General features: G+C 37.6%; 1 protein-coding gene across 1 annotated transcript; it reads right to left on the bottom strand.

The window, feature by feature from the left end:
* Positions 1–10,656: 10,656 nt before the first annotated feature.
* On the bottom strand, positions 10,657–13,929 carry LOC115923285. The gene is made up of 2 exons (XM_030983712.1): positions 13,759–13,929; positions 10,657–13,281 (listed from the first exon to the last, which is right to left on the bottom strand). The coding sequence occupies exons 1-2, from the start codon at positions 13,927–13,929 to the stop codon at positions 10,657–10,659; spliced, it is 2,796 nt and encodes a 931-aa protein (XP_030839572.1).
* Positions 13,930–18,136: the final 4,207 nt, after the last annotated feature.

Here is an 18,136-nt window from a genome sequence, read left to right as displayed (position 1 = left end):
ACTTTGGGGTACTTGCTTCAGTCAGTATGTTTGTATTATGTACATTTAATTCCTTGTTTCTTTTTTTTTTAATAAAACATTTTATTCATGAAAACCTGTTGTTTGGTCCTATGCATGGTGTACCCAATTATATATCTTTTCCTTAAGGGAGTAATGCCTTTTACGTGCTTCTTTTTTTTTGGTTGTTCTTTCTTTTCTTTCTTCTTCCTCTTGTTTACGTCATCATTAGTCAGTGCCCGTATAACAATTTTTTGTTTTGTCATGCCAAGATATTCTCATACTGTGCCCTTGTATGATTTGTCGTGTCTGTGTTTGTCAGTTGTCTCTATCTATCGTCCTGCTGCATACGTTTGTTCCGCTTTCATTTTTTTCTTTTTTCTTTTTTCCTTTCTTCTGCACCAACATACTAAGAGCGCCTCCAATGGCTTATTTTATTTTATACTTGATGCGCTTTCTCCATTTCAGGTACTGCTTCTGAACCCCGCATGGCTGATCTGGCTGATTTAGATCACAATTTACCTTTTGAGTCTGTGAGCGACGATGACCTTTTTGATTTATTGAGACCCAATCAAGCTAATAATCAACCCTTTGTTAATCTTCCAGGATCTTTTGATGAAATTGTTGTTGAAAAATTAAATTCATCATCCCAGGAGTTGAATTTGAATTTTGATCTCGAGGATCCAGCACAACATTCTTTTTAAAAGTATATAACAAATGCAAAATTTCATGATATTATTAAAGATTTTAATAGTGATACATTCTCTTTATTGCATTTCAACATACGAAGTTTAAATAAACATTTTGATGAATTGCAATCATTCTTAGATAACCCTTCCAATATACAGCTTTCTTTAATTGGACTGACAGAGACTTGGCTATCCCACGATTCTAATTTACCATTTTTTATCGAAAATTATGATTTTGTCTTTAAAAACAGGCAAGGTAGAGTCGGCGGTGGTGTTGCATTATATATGCTTAAAACTTTTAATTATGTTGTGCATGATAATATTTCAATAATTAATGATGTCTTTGAAACTCTTTTTATTGAAATTTTGAATCCTGGAGGTAAGAATATAATGGTTGGAGTAATTTATCGACCCCCCAACTCAAACCCAAGAGAATTTTTGCTGCAGTTATCTGACTTATTGAGAAGTCCAGTGTTAATTAATAAAGATTGTTTTTTAATGGGGGACTTTAATATAAATTTATTAGATCATGAACATAATAATGTGTCACAAGAGTTTCTTGAGACTCTATTTTCTGCCTCTTTTTTACCTCTTATTTCCAAGCCCACTCGCGTAACAAACTCCTCTGCCTCCTTAATAGATAATATTTTTTCAAATATAATTTCCCACCCTGATTCTTATATTGTTCTTTCTGACTTAACTGACCATTATCCCATTGTAACACATTATACTCTATCTAAATCAATTAACAATTATGACCCACGTTTATTTAAACGTAAAGTCACTCAGGCAAAGTTAACTAGCCTCGTTTCTAGTCTTGAACATGTAGATTGGTCTCCTGTTTATGGTGTTGATGATGCGAATTCCTCTTACGTCAATTTTTGTGATATTTTGAATAACCATTTAGATACTTGCATACCTAAACAAAGAGATAAAACTAATAATTATAAACAAACACCAAGGCTCCCTTGGATCACTAAATCAATATTACGTTCGATAAATAAGAAAAATAATCTTTTTTATAGATATAAATTAAAGGGCACTGAACGATCAAAAGTTAAATATACATCCTACAAAAATATTTTGACTAAGATTATTCGTTTGGAAAAGAAAAGATATTTTGAAAATATGTTGGTATTATACAAACATGATATGAAAAATACCTGGAAAATAATTAAACAGGCAATGAATGTTACTAAAAATAAATCTGACATAAACAAAATTAAATTTAATGATGAGATCGTTGAGGATCCTAGTGACATAGTTAATATTTTTAATAATTATTTTTCATCGATTGGTGAAAATCTTGCTGTTAACATTCCTCCATCAAACAAGCACTTTGTTGATTTTCTGGGCCAGCCCAATCAAAAGTCTATATTTTTTGTTCCTACTCACAGATGTGAAGTTTTAGATATTGTTTCGAAACTAAAGACTAAGAAAAGTTCAGGCCATGATGAAATAAACAATTTTATCTTAAAGGGCATTATATCTTCCGTTGTGGATCCTCTCGTCCATATTATTAATTTGTCTTTATTATATGGCCAGGTACCCACTTCAATGAAAGTTGCTAAGGTCCTTCCTTTGTTTAAAAAGGGTGATAAATTAGATATTAGTAATTATCGTCCCATTTCTTTATTATCCTCTTTTTCGAAAATTTTAGAAAAGATAATTTATATTCGGACAGTATGTTTTTTAAAAAATCATAACATTTTTTCTAATCTCCAATTTGGTTTCAGGGAAAAACATAATACTGTACACGCATTATTGTCTTTTATTGAAAAGGTAGCTCATTCCATCGACAAATCTTCCCATATGATTGGTATTTTCCTGGACTTCTCCAAGGCCTTCGACACGATTAACCACGATATTTTACTTTATAAACTTTCACATTATGGTGTACGTGGGAAGGCCTTGGAGTGGTTCAGGAGCTATCTTTCGGATAGAGAGCAATATGTTTTTTTAAATGACAACTCCTCAGATTTTCGTAAAATAAATTGCGGTGTTCCACAAGGTAGCATTTTAGGCCCGCTCTTATTTATTCTATATATTAATGACTTTTGTCGATCATCTGATATTTTGTCTTTCGTACTCTTTGCTGATGACACAAATTTATTTTTTTCTCACAAAGACCCTCATAGATTAGTTGAAATTATTAATATTGAAATGCGTAATATTTTATCGTGGATTAGAGCGAACAAATTATCTTTGAATATCCAGAAAACGAAGTATACGTTATTTAGTAAATCTATAAATTCATTGCCAGCAAACATAGTTTTTGAAAATACTCCATTGGAGTGTGTTTCATTTAATACATTTTTGGGTGTTACGGTTGACCAAAAGCTTTCTTGGAGAAATCACATCGACAATATTTGTAAAATTATTTCTCGAAATATTGGTATTATTTACAAAGTAAAGACATGTCTTCCTCTTAATTCCTTAATTATGCTTTATAGTTCTATGATACTCCCATACTTGAACTACGGTCTCTTAGTCTGGGGTAACACTCATCAAACGTTATTAGATAAAGTGTTTTTATTACAAAAGAAGATTATTCGTATTATTTGTAATTCCCCCTTTCGCTCCCATACAGACGCTCTATTCTTTAATAATAAAATACTTAAGGTAAAAGACTTATATTTTTTCCAACTTGGTCAATTTATGTATAATTATAATAATAATATGTTGCCATCTGTTTTTCGAGAAATGTTTTTTAAAAATAGCTCAGTTCATAATTACCCAACAAGACATTCAGATGATTTCCATTTACCTCTCTTGCGGACCCTCTCAGCTCAAAAAACATTTATATATGAAGGTCCAAAGTTTTGGAATTCATTAAGTGGTGAAATAAAAAATGCTCCATCGATTAATACTTTTAAGAAAAAATTGAAGTTGTTTTTATTAAAATCATATACACCTCATTGAATTATATGCCGTCATTGCTTTTTGCTTAATATACGATCATTCTCCGCTCACTGACTCAAGATGTAATTTGATATATTATATTGTTCCTTCTCATGCTTATTTCATTTCTAACGCGCACTTCTTTTTTCTTTTTCTTTTTTCTTTTTCCTTTCTCTTTCCTTATCTTCTTCTCAACCCCACATGCAGCTCATCTTTTAGTATTATTTTCTGTACCCTCGATCTCTCACTTTTTTTTTTCATTGTCTACTCTTTGTATTATGACCGTGTTCTTCTATCTTTGTCGTGTAAAGTATTGTTTTGTCCCTTTCTCGTCTCTGTTGGCATTCCCCTTTTTATTTCCCCTATTTTATAGTTTCTTTTGTAGTTACATATTAGATAATTTAATTACTCATTATTCCTAAGTTTCATTTGAGGTGTCCACACTTGTACAAGCATTGCTTTTTAGTGGACCCCTCTGTTTCCAACATGTATTTCTTAAATTTGTTTTAAATGCTTATAATTGATTTGTAATGTTTTGTTGGAAACATGAATAAATTTTGAATTTGAATTTTGAATTTGATCATTGAAGTCGAGGTGAGAATGATTCATTATTTGGACACTAAAAATATGAATATATCACTTGTTAAGTGGGCTAAAGGATCAGTGCAATTTTTCTGATTAAAAAAATATTTAAGTTAATAAACGAACAAAACAAAAAAGGTAAACAATGAATTGAGGTACCACAGTGAAATGGGGTCATTATTTTTGCCTTTTAACTGAACTGAATTAAAAAAAATGTACTTTCCATCCTGGTGACAGTGAAGTTTGTGGCCCCAACTAAGTCAACCATTTAAAAGTTTATTACCCCTTCCCCCCCCCCCTCCCCTCCCCAACACACACACCTCCCCAACTCTGACCTTTGTTCTACATTTATTCGGCCCAAGGATTCTGTCGAGAGTAACGCATGCGCATTGTCTTTTTTTCATTACGATAATATGCTAATAAGTGGAAATGACTCATGAATATTCCAAATTTTAATTTACATATTTTACGCGCTGCGCGCAGTCCAAAATCCCCAATTCGCTGGTGCACTAAACATTTGTCGTCTTCATAGGCTAATACACGATAAGTGGAAGCAGTGTGCACTTTTGACCCTCCAAAATTTCCCCATGGCTAGACGGATGCAGAAGCGGAGTTGAACCCCCCTGCTCTAAAGGCTGAATAGTCAGACAAAGTTCGATCGTCACTGTTTGATGTACCAAAATTAACATCCCCTTAGCAACAAAATTAAAAACAACATGCAATGCTTTTAAACACTCAACTTCTATCACGAGTATTTCTTCTCTGGTCTATGCTCCCTATATTTCTCACTGACCTCGTTCCTGAAGCAAGACCAAAATTAACATCCCCTTATTAGCAACAAAATTACAAACAACATGCAATGCTTTTATACACTCAACTTCTATCATGATCACTTCTTTTCTATGCTCCCTACATTTCTCACTGACCTCGTTCCTGAACCAAGGCCTATACTCATCACATAAATTAGAGCGTAAGCCCTGGCCCTGCATGGCCATGGGACCAGGTACACCATTAGTGCTCACGCAGTACACACAATTTTTGGTACCGCGTTCAACTAATTAGTACAATTTAAATGCATATAACAAATCATAACGCTAAGCATCACACATTTTAACATTAAATCCTCGCTTTCGATATAATTATTTCAACCCACATGATACATCAAAATAATCACTGAAATCGTTCTGACACAATACACTTATGTACATAACAAATATTAAGCATAACAATATTAATATTTTACTAAATATAAAAGTGGTTCAAGTTTAGTCAACTGCCGGCCTGTCTCAGCACTCCGCCCTCTACAGGTTACAGGGTAATTTCCTAACCCCTTACAATATTTAAAAAGTATATATATATATATATATTTATATTTTTGAAAACCCTTATGCGAAAATCGTTTCATCACTCAGCGTAAACACAAGATATAAATCTCCTGAATGGGGGGGGGGGGGGGGTCTTGACTTGGTCATTTAATGGGCTCATCCAGATTTGTGAAGGCTCAAACATGGGCCGGCTTGCGTCTTTTTTCCCCGGTAACCTAGCCATCATGTTGCTGCATTTGATTGGCTCAATTGGCACCTATACGTCTTGCGCTAGTCATCAATATTCACGATACGCACGCACACAGAATCTGATGCGATAATTTATCAAATATGAGATTTCATACAAAAATTACAAGTGCAAAGCTAAGTTTACTGAAAATAAATGACATTGCTAGAAAATCGGGAGGCTTATCGTAAACGAATGTCTACCCGGTCGTAACTTGTCCATAATCATTGTGACTACTGGTTTAGTCCAGAATCTGGCCGATTTAAATTTGATCTCCACCGTGCATCGAAACGACGCAAATATGAATATGCATTTTAGAATGGCTAGATTACGGGGGGAAAAGACGCGGCCGGCTTAACACGAAAGAACTTGTTCTGATCTCGCAGTTTGAAAGAAATTTAGAAACCCTTCTAAAAATGAAGAAAGGCTCAATCTAAAACCCTATGGCAATCTTTTGCCTATTTTGTTTTTAAAAAATTAACAAGGACAGTCATACGATAGTAGATGAATTTCTTTATTCATTAATATCCCCCCCCCCTCCTCGTCTCACTAGCATGTATTGTGAGTTGATCAATTACTTGTGTATTAATAACATGATGTATTTTTATTTTGTTTTGCGTTTGCCAAGCAAGGTTGTATTTGCCATATTGTGCCCAACCCGAATCGGGTTGGCCAAGCCAAAGAGCAAAAAAATACGACAAACTGTCCTAATCAGTGTCATTGTATTCAATGAGAGTAGACCGCCATCTCTTTAAAACACAATCTTTTAAAAGGTGTTTTATATAGATGGCGCTCTGCAATCTATAGAATCAGTAATATTTAATTGTTTAAAATTACATGGTTTGATGGTTCGATTTTACTTGACCGCCAAAAAATGCGTGTGTAAGCATTCAGGAACCGGCGACTTTTAAAGTCCTCTCCACAGGACTTGATTATGCTTATTAATGCCTAAACAAAGGGCACTTGCTTATCGATTAAGCTTTGAACCCAGGATATCTCCAAGTTAGGAAACCATTGCTTTCCCATTAAGTGAGCCATCGTATTCGTTCTCATGTGTCTTTCTGCTTAATTGGTTGGCAAAATAAAGCATTTTTTTGAATATTTTTCGATACAAAGTACCTAATAGATATCCATGATATTCCAGAAATGTAAAACATATGACATTAATTGGGCCATCGAATGCGTTTTCACGTGTCTTTCTGCCTATATTTGTTGGCAAATTAAAGTACTTTTTGAATACATTTTGATGCAAAGTACCTATTAGATATCCATGATAATCCAAGAATGTAAAAAAATATGAGAGACCCTGCAAACTTTACCTACCACCTTGAAAACATTGGAAACCATCAATACAACACTATAAATCTTGAAAACTTAAAATACAGCCCTCAAGTCCTGAAAACTTGACACTTAACCATGCGAACCATCGAAAGTTTTGTCGCCAACACTGAAAACCTTGAAAATTTTAGCTTCCCAACACTGAAAACCCTGGAGATTTTTACCTACAACACTGAAAAACGGAATGAAATCTTTACCTACGACGTGGAAAACCTGAACAATTTACAAACAAACCTTAACAAATCTTGAACACCTTATCTACAACACTCAAACCTTAAAAACTAAACCTCAAACACTGCAAATCATTACAATTCTACCTCCAACCATGGAAACCCTAACAAAATATTGAATACAACACGAATACCCAGAAAACTTTACCCGCATCTCTGAAATCTGAAAACGTTACCCACAACCATGGAAACCCTAACAAATTTACCTACAGCCCTGAAAATACCCCCCAAAATCCACCTAAAGCCCTGGAGCAATACCATTTCCATCTTATCCTGTACTACTTCTATCTCTCGTTTTACTTCTCGCTTCATCTCTCTGTCCCACCCCTTTCTCTGTATCCATCTACCCACCAAACTTTGTATTTATCTACCTATCAATCCATCTATATGTCCTTTTCTCTCTTTCCCCTTGTATCTTTCTCTCTTTCCCTTTTGTTTCATGTATCTTTTTGTCTCAGACAAGTGTATGTGTATGTTTTCCCCTGCATATTAGTTCAGTAGTTTAAAGACCGTCAATACTACTGGGCCAGACGGAAATAGACTACACAGCAAGGTCACTGGCATGTGGCTATCTCATTAACTCAGCTCTCAACTAACACAAGAAAAAGAGGATCATGGGGGACCAACGGTCAACGATTGGGGAAGTTTTCTATATAGATGGAGCAAGTAGCTACAAGTAGGACAGTGGGGCTTTAAATCAGTGAACCTACACGCGTCAAGCCTACTTTATAAGTTTCATTTTCAAAACTAATGATTACAGAACACTATTTGTTTATATATATATATATATATATAAATACTTGATTCAGGATTATTTATCTCCATATTGCTTTAACAAATGTAAATGGTTTATCGAATTAATTATGTTTTGTTATGTTTTGCAAGTAATATGAATGAAAGCAAACAATCAGCTAATCCAACAACTAAAGGGAAACCTTTAAAATGTTACCTACAACCATTAAAAAAAAAACCTGGAAACTAAAATTACAACCATGAAAACTTGAACATTTTACCAAAACCCGAATTACCTTGAAAACTCTAGCTAAAACCTGAAAACCCTGAATACTTTACCCACAACCCTTATTACTCTGAAAACCCTGAAAATCTACCTACAATTAAATTTCTCTACCAGGAAATGTATTGTTTATACTGTACTTATGTCACAAAATGTTGATGCTATTTTTATCATATTCTTGGTATTGTATGGGACTGGAAATAACGTTATACCCCGGATTTGTCCATTCACGCCCACTTACAAATGTACATCAGATTTTATAATCATGACAAACTCGTAAACCTGTTTCAATTTCAGTTTCAAACGTTGGCATGACGCCCCAAGAGTCTGCTTTTGTCCAGTACACTTAATACTTTGTACCAACACGCAAAGGCATTGTCCAGCATAAAAGTCGATTTAATTCATTTAATACCGGAACAACAGGCTTTGTGATAATGAAATTATAACCTCATGGTAACTGACATTATGTTTGTGATTGAAACTATGGGAACAAAACCTTTTTATAAAATTAATATCCTTGGTTTGGACGGGTAGTGGTTGCTTTTATTCGCCATTTGTCTAAAAGGTGAAATTCAAAGAAAATCACAAATATGTCAACTAATGTATGACTAGAAACTGGTAATCTAACATTTGGCCGTCGTACAAGTTATAGGTCAACTACATATCGGCTGATTTATACAAAATAAAAATACAACCACCTCCATAACAGCTGGGATATACCAGAGATTCGCCGGAAAAAAAACGATGTTTTAATGACGTCACTATATGGACCAACACTGCCCAAGCAGACGACATCCCATAGAGAATGAACATAATTGCAAAGCTATTATTTGTCAAATTATAATGAGTTTAGTGTATATAAATGTAATGGCATGTCAAACCATTCAAAAGGGGATATGACCCGATTCTGATAACTAAAATATTTTGCTTGTAAATACACAGGATAGGGGGTAATTAATAATCAAAGAAACCAGACTTTCAAATTGAAAACCCCTGGAATGATATTAAGGACGGCATTTGTTCCCTCTTGAAATGCCGAACATTCCCCGGTGTGTGCAGCTGAATATACAATGGCGTCTTATTTTGTTTACAAGCGACAGATTCCTTTATTTTTGTATCGCTGCATTTGTCATCAAAATAAAACCATGAGCGGGGTTAAGAGTGAGGCAATAGATTATACATTTAGCCTGACGGTAGTGAAGTAAGACAAAGAACTCAAGAAAAGATGAAAACACAGGCACTGAAAATGTGTGAGATGTCATGGGGCATCGTCTGCTTGTGCAAGTCATGTCCATACTGTGATCTCACACATCTCAGCAGCGTTCGGAGAGCTCTTCCGGTGCTATGCCGGGGCTGTCTTTAAGCGTTTTGTAAATTATAATAATCATTACTTCGAATGTTTCCAAGCATTGAATTTTGATAACCTTGTCGAATAAAAGTTTCAACTTTGCAATAATGAAAATAAATTTAGTTTTTAAAATCGATGAATATCAACTTAATATTGATTTTCCATTTTGGTGAAACTAATTTTACAATAGCCTGGGACATTCAAACAAAAACAAAGTGTTAAATACTTTACCAGAACGCAACTGACAGATCGAAAAATTCAAAAAATGTAAATGTCCATATCAATTTTCTATTTACAGACGTTCAGAAAAATTATGTTCAAGTCCATTGGTCATGCATGTTATTATGACAAGAACAAAAACACCTGTCACGGTGTGATCAGCTTTCCCACCTTCAACTTCCTCATTGCCGTAGCGTATGGAGAGTGATAGTTGGGACAAGTACACACTCAAGGGTCATGGAGCTCCCAAAAGTTCCCTCGCAGACATATACAAACTCTTTGGGAGAATCCATTTCGGCTCTCCAGCATGAGTTCGACCTTTGAACGAGCGTGATTTCCGTTGGCGTAACTATATTTATTATGAAAGCTATGCTTATTTCTGTGTGCGTCACAGGGCAAATTACCGTTCTTACTTCAAGCTTTCGTCAACAATAGGTCCAATATCTTTACAAATAAACGTCAATGGCAAACATTAGAAAACGTTTTTTTTTTTTAATTCAAGGACAATTTTAGTCATATTATTGCCAAAGTGCAATCATCCGAATCATGTAAAGCGGCATTACCATGCATGTCATTGTAATGTATGGTAAAATATTACATTTAAGGGATTTCATGAATTTGTCGGATTGTTGATGTTGTCATGGCGTCATTCATAATTCTTTTCCTGCTTTGTATACTGGTCACTCTACCCTCTTTTGTTCTCACTGACAACCGTAAGTAGCTTTGCCGTCACTACAGATGGTGATGTTGATCTGCATAATGATTCTGTAAAAGATCTCACAACCTTTAATTACGCACATAAACAATGGTCATGATGGAGCAATTAGTGGGCTCAATCACCCCAAGCTCGAGCATCTCTTTGACTTCGTCGCCAACCACCTGTCGGAGAGCGTGAGGAAGAGGATAGGGCTTGGACTTTACCGGTCGAGGATCTGTCAACTTGATGTCGTGGTGACCCAAACTGGTCACGCTAGGAACATCTGTAAAAACGTCCGAATAATTACCGATAAGTCGCCTCAGCTGATTATTCTGCTCCTCAGAAAGTGTGTCTCCAATGGAGACATCAGCAACTGTCTGAGTCTGTCTCAGGCTGGGGACTTCGATGAGTTGCTCGTTTACCCTCATCTTGGTTGTCGTCTGTGCATCTTCGTCAATTTCTTCAATGACAGATACACCTGCTACTGCTGGATATTTTATTCCAGCATCTGGATTATTATCGTCTCGACGATAATAAGCCTTGAGAAGATTCGCATGGAAAGTAGTTATCCTTGACCCAAGGTCAACTCTGTAGTCGAGTTTACCAACTCTACCTACTACCTTGAAAGGGCCTTTCCAGTGCATCAGTAACTTATTCCTGTCTGTAGGAAATAGTAGTAACACCTCATCTCCAACCTTGAAAGACCTAGCCTTGGCTTTTTTGTTGTACTGCGCTCGATACGCAGACTGCGATTTCGTCAGTTGCTCTTTCACAAGCTGGACTGTATTTTCCAACTTCTCACGCAGATCCATCACATACTGGTATGTGGTTTTTGTCTCAGCATCCGTGCTTTCATCATTTGCCCAAAGTTCCCGCAGGATCATCAAGGGGCCCCTCACTTCTCGTCCATAGAGAAGTTCGAATGGAGAGAATCCTGTGCTGTCGTGAGGTGCTTCGCGATATGCGAAGAGGAGTGCATCTATATATCGATCCCAGTCAGTGGGTCTCTCCTCCGCCATCTTCTTAAGCATCTGTTTAAGCGTCCCGTTAAACTTCTCGACGAGACCATTACAGGCCGGATGATAGGGAGTTGTAGTAAGGTGGCGTACTGACATTAGCCTATTCACTTCTTGCATCACATCTGACACGAACTGTGTCCCACGGTCGGTTAACATCTCACGAGGAAATCCAACTCTGGTGAAGATGCTGAAAAGAGCTTCCGCTACGGACACTGTATCTATGTTCTTAAGTGGAACAGCTTCAGGATACCTTGTCGCGTAGTCCATGAGCGTCAGTATATACCGACAACCTCGTGACGTCATAGGAGCGATAGGGCCAACAATGTCAACAGCCACACGGTGAAATGGCTCATCAATTAAGGGAGTAACCCCCAATGGTACTTTCCTTACCGTACCCTTGTACACGGAGCGCTGGCACACATCACACGACCTACAAAATCGAGATGTGTCCGCTCTTACACCACCCCAGAAGAAATTCTGTAAGATTCTTTCTGCGGTTTTATGTGATCCTAGGTGCCTACCCAATAGACACTCATGTGCAAGCCGCAGAATCTGTCCCCTGAATTTACAAGGAACAACTAGCTGATGGGTGACATCACCTGATGCGGATTGGAACTCGCGATATAACAATCCTTGTTTTCTTCGAAAGAGTGACCGGTTCCCATTTCTAGTCGTCTTGACTACTCCCGATTCGGCTTGCTCTCGTATACGCCCCAACGTTGCGTCATTAGCTTGCTCTTTTCGGAATTCTTCAGCAGTAGCAACGTCAGTCTGCTTTGGTACCTTCAACTTTTGGATAGGTTTGCTTTCTTTCTTCCGCTGATTTCTTGTCTCTACAGCTAGACATGCATCACCATTCCAGTCTTCGTCCGGATCCTTCGGTTCTCGAGCACCTGGAATATTCCCAAGAACTACATCATAGATAGGATTATTCACACACAATGCTTCCACCTCACCAATGAAGAAGGGAGAGTCAAGCGTTACCTTAGCAACGGGGAACGTCCTCATAGTACGGTCTATCATGAGGCACCTCCTTTCTTCCCCAGCAAATTGGTCTGGCTTGATAAGTCCCATCTTCACAAATGTTGTGGAACATCCGCTATCCCTCAAGACTTTAACACGCGTGCCGTTGATGATCCCTTCTTTGACTGGCATAAGCTGGAGGGGTTTAGCTCCACCAGCAACACTAACTATCGGCAATGCCAACTCCGATTGTATCTCAGTGACTTCTCCTTCTCCATCTGTACATGAGAAACAAGAACATGCATTGACATCGTACATTTCCGACTCATGACGATTCACCCTTCTTTTATCCCGACCAGTCGACTCCGGGAGTGAATCTGTATCTCTGTCATGGACCTGTCTCTGAGGTTGCTTCGGCATGCTCGACGTCCTGTCCGATTCACTCTGAATCTCAGCTCCCGCAGCTGCAACCTCTTTCCTCTTCCGTTGCGTGCAATGCCTTGCCTGATGCCCTAGTTTCTCACAGATATAACAACCACCAGGACGGCTTTGCGACCTGTCTGATGGTTTCGAGCCTGCTGGTTTCGAGCCTGCTTGCAGAGGAGGAGAAGTGGGTTTAATGGTGTGTGACCTACCAGTCCCACCCTGCCATCCCGATCTTGCTTCTACAAAGCAGTCGGCAATCTCTATGACCTCCTTGAGTCCCTTCGGCTTTCGTTCCTTTATGAAAGTCTACATATCTTTCGAGCAAGTAGTGTAAAACTGCTCTATGAGGAACAGCTCCACTACATCGGTGAACGTCTTCTGGCGTCCCGACATCTCAATCCATTTATCAACATAACTCCTGAGCCTAATGATAAATTGCTCGGCTGTCTCACCCGAATCAGGTTTCGAACTCCGAAATTTCTTTCTGAAACCGTCACTAGTGAGCGAGTACCGCTGCAAAATCGCTGTCTTCACTACATTATAATCTTGAGCATCGTCTTCACTCAACCGGGAATAAGTGTCCAAGGCTTTTCCCGTTAACAGAGCACTTAAATTTACAGCCCAAACATTTGACGGCCACTTTTGCGCAACCGCATAACGTTCAAATCTAAGTAAATAAACATCTAATTTGTCTTTACCACAAACAAATGAGGGAAGTTTAGGGGGACGAATATTATGAGTACTGTTATTACTATCCTGGTTACCTCGTTGCTCAAGCTTTACACTTTCTATTTTCAACCTGATTTCTGCCAATTCTTTTTCCTCCTTCAATCGCCCACGCTCTTCTGCTCTCTTATCCCTCTCTCTGTCCTGTTCTACCTTTAAGAAATCCCTTAATTCAAAACCTGTGAGACCCAAAGATTCCCCAATTGTTACTAACTTTTCAACATCCATGTCAAACACTCACAGTCATTCACATGAGAACTTACCACCAGAGCCTGAAACAATTGAGCAGCGCGTGGAGATCGACGATGTGGAAGGTGAACGAGCACCAGTCACCAGGTATCCTACATGTACCTCCAGTTGATTACCTCTAACCTGTTATACAGTAGGTAACATAAAAAGAAAATATTATACAAAAACATATGCACACTATAAATATTAAATGCAAGTTCCAGAAATATCCTATAGTCGTTCAAATATTAGAAATCCCAGCTATAATATCACATCCTGTTGTAAACCTAACAATTTTAATTTTTTTTCCGCCGGTCCTGGCAAGGTCGCCAATTATTGTCAAGATTTTCCCCGGATATACAAAATAGCCAGACACTCTCATAAATGAGTTCTACAGACTGTTTATTGACAACTACATCAACATCTAAATTCATAGAAATCTGCTGTTACACAAATATTACATATACATACGGTCATTACTCCAATACCCACGAGTGTAGTCCCGTACAAGTTAATTTCCCAATTCATAAAAATCTGCTGTTACACAAATATTACAAATACGTACAGTCATTTAATGACTCCAATACCCACGAGTGTAGTCCCGTACAAGTTAACTTCCCAGTTTTTTAAGTGTCCGAAATCGAGACAATTGTCCGAATAAGGCGAAAGCCTTTTGCTTGGTATTTGCTATATCAGAAGATCAAAATACCGACATGGTTCCTACGACGATTCGATGCTTGGAGACTTGTGAAGGTTGATGTCCCGTAATCGCTCGTTACGGCAATCAGTCACGTGCTTCAAGATCCCGGATATAATGACTCGGCGATTCTTGGATGCTACTTCGACGATTCGATGCTTGGATGCTAATTCGACGATTCGATGCTTGGATGCTAATTCGACGACGCTCAGCGTGCTACTAGTTAGTAGTGAAGAACGTTCTTGTCCGCTCTTACGGAGTTATGTTGACAAAATTGTGCCAATGGCAGGAAAATCGAGGTTCTAGGCTACATGGAGGATACCTCTCGTACCGGTGTCGCCTGAGGAAAAAGACTGCTTGCGCCGAATAGAAACTTAAGGCTCTGGTAGCAACTTCCACAACACACATAAGGGTACATGTTCAAGACCTCTCACACGTCCAGTTACAACCTCCGTCTTCTAGTCAACTGCCCTGATTTAAATCCACACGTACACACCTTTAAGCATTCTCGGCACCACACCCTAATTTGCATAAATTCAGACAAGCGAAATATTTTCTATCACCAACGCCCTCTAATGTCTAGATTACCATGAAAATAGGAAAACAAATAAAATAAGAACAAATTTCCCATTTTACTCTGACAGTCATTGACCTTAATACGTCCAAAGAGATTGATACGTCTTGTTATCATTGAATTCCGAACAGGTTATTCTTTTCCTGTGACGTCGGGTATTAAATATTTGTATGCCTAATTTCCAGCATATAGCCAATGCCGGCCAGGGGATACCTATAATACGCCCAATAGACTATTACAAAGAAAATCGCTCGCTCGTTCTTTATGGGGATGATGAATTGAATATTGGTGAGCTAGTTAGCTACCCTTTTCTTAAATTTGTCATTTGAATGCCTACTCTTCAGCCTAATCATAATGAAATAAAAATTATTCTGTTATATTGTTGTCAATCATTATACAGTGCTATTTTCCTGTGACTTCGGCACAAGTATGAGTGAGTCGTTCTGTGGCATGGTGCAAAGTGTAAACAGAATAGACTATAACTGGAAGCTGGCCTCATCGTCTGAGAAAGCAGAGACTGGACCTTTGCATGATCACACAGGCAATCCAGGAGGAGCAGGTAATAGCGATGGTCCAAAACATTTAAATCGATTTTTTTTTAATGAAGCCTTGTAGATGTTGATACTCTCATAGTAAACAATAACTTTTGTTTGGATTGCAAAAGCACATTATCGGCAAATTCAAAGTACTTGGTTATTTCACGTCCCCATGCCTGCTTACGTTAGGCTAGGTTACGATATTATGTCTAAATATTGGCATAACATTTTCGGTCAAGTCAAAGTTCTCTAGGCTTGCAAATCAAATCAATCATCAGGTATATTATAAGGCTTCTTTTGAGATAGCAGATATAGGACCTCCACAGGATCACACAGGCAATGTAGGAGAGAGGGGTATTACATTTTATTTTTCTCTTTTGCCAACTAGATCAAGCAATTTGTATAGAACAAACCAAAAAACTGTGGTAGAAAAGGACATTGACCTGTCTAATGGAGTTTTAGTAGAAAAGTAACGTAAAAAAAAAAAAGCCAAATATTCAGAACTTTCATACATAATTGTATATCAATCTAATCGCCCTCACACCTAACTCATTACACCTCAGTCACACTACCAAAGCGACTCCACACTGACTGTACACCAACTGATTCGGGGGCATTCGCGGTATTGTATTGTTTTGGTTGGTCTGTCGTCGGTCCGTTGTTTGTTCGGTAGTATGAATGATGTATCATCAGGAAGTATTTGTGTCAATTCTCATCGGCAGGAAGGTTCTTATGGGCAGACTCATATAAAGGAGGTGGAGGTCAGAAGGCTACCATAGCAACCCCTCCATTCAATCTAATAGGTGATGAAGGGTGGCTAACATTCTGGTATCATTTATCTGGGGTAAGTATACACGTATGCATAGAAAGTTTAAAATCACCATGATCACTATCGGACGTGACTATCGCATCTCTTCCAATCAATATAAATGAGATGCGATGGGCTTGCTTTCCTTGTGAATGCTTTACATACGACAACGGATAGCCATAATATATTACTTGTTTTTTGTCAGAGAAATTTAATATTGGGAAGTAAATGACTTACCCCATAACTATGGTACCAGAAGGAAAGCCACACTAAACCATGGCTAGTAACTCCATGGATTTGTATAGTCACGGCGGGGATGCCGAAGCAGGGCTAGGGCATAACAAGCCCACTCGGCCTAATTGGAAATATTGCTCGAATCATACTTGAGAGCTAAATTGATCACAATTCGACAATCTTGCCAAGCAGTTGGGTTAACTTTTGCATTAAATACGTCTTTTACAATAACCTAATTAAAAACAATTTATGAGAATATGTAAAACAGTAATTGAAAACAATTTTTTTTGAAAACTTTAAGAGATCAAATTCTATACAACATGACATTTATTGCTATTTATTGTTTCGATGTGTAGCGGACACTCCATTTCGATACAATTTCATCCCCGCCCGAGATCCGGTTGGCCGACCCCTGGCACAACACACATACAGAGTAGGCAAATTTGTTAAGGGGCGGGGGGGGGGGGTTGGTGTCATGCTTCTCTTCCTATGTGTTTTTGTTTGTAATTTTGTATTGTTTGAAACCTAGGATGGAAAACTCGAGATCAGTCTTTGTCAAGATGGAGAGACAGTTCTCACATTTGTTGGAGATCAAGGAAACGAATGGCATGAACAGAACATCACAGTGTCATGTGGAGATAATCTAGTTCAGGTAATTTAAGCCAAGTGGGTCTAAAGATATCTTTAAATATTCGTAGCAACAGCAACAGCGAACATTATAACTTTGTTTACCAATCATGCCCATGAAAGCTTATTCCTGAGGGCCTTCAATTATTATTACCCCAGCAATTGCCAGGTTGGAGGTGGAAGAGAGATTAATATCTTGCCAAATGACAATAGTACCGGGGTTTATTCAAACCCTTAATCAAGTGAATGAACGTCTAAACACGGCAACTCCTATAATCACCTGTCTAATTAGTTTTAAATCCCAGAAAAACAAATTTCAAACAAGAAAAATCGATGAAGGAATAGTATGACTATTTGACGTGTGATAGTAATTATAAGCCATGTAGCAATCCGCTGTTTTATTCACAAAATCTCGTAAATAATAAGAATTTCAAAAATGGGTTATGTTTTACATTGTTTAATCGCACTTATATTTTGGCAAGCTAGCAATCTGGAATCATTGTTAAATTCATTTTAATACAAGCAATATACATTCATAGATTACATTCACGTCAACTGTGAGTTCATCATTGAGTGATGTGGGTGTTGATGATCTCTATCTCTACCACCATCTACCGAGTAAGTATGATGTCATGGAAACACACTCTTAGTATTTAGTTAGGACACATAAACAAATGATTCTGAATAGTCAGTATGATGATATATATAATGATATTCATTTTTTTTATTAT

This window comes from Strongylocentrotus purpuratus, unplaced genomic scaffold, assembly GCF_000002235.5.
Source record: "Strongylocentrotus purpuratus isolate Spur 01 unplaced genomic scaffold, Spur_5.0 spur5_scaffold_13, whole genome shotgun sequence".
Taxonomy (NCBI): domain Eukaryota; kingdom Metazoa; phylum Echinodermata; class Echinoidea; order Camarodonta; family Strongylocentrotidae; genus Strongylocentrotus; species Strongylocentrotus purpuratus.
The sequence above is the reverse complement of the archived record's forward strand: the minus strand, read 5'-3'. Positions and strand labels throughout refer to the sequence as shown.

Excerpts from the sequence above, each read along its gene's own strand:
- LOC115923285 (XM_030983712.1), bottom strand. The coding sequence starts at position 13,929 with ATGGATGTTGAAAAGTTAGTAACAATTGGGGAATCTTTGGGTCTCACA. Across the intron at positions 13,282-13,758 it reads TCAGGTTGAAAATAGAAAGT|ACTTTCATAAAGGAACGAAA; the intron begins GTAAAGCTTGAG and ends AAAGATATGTAG.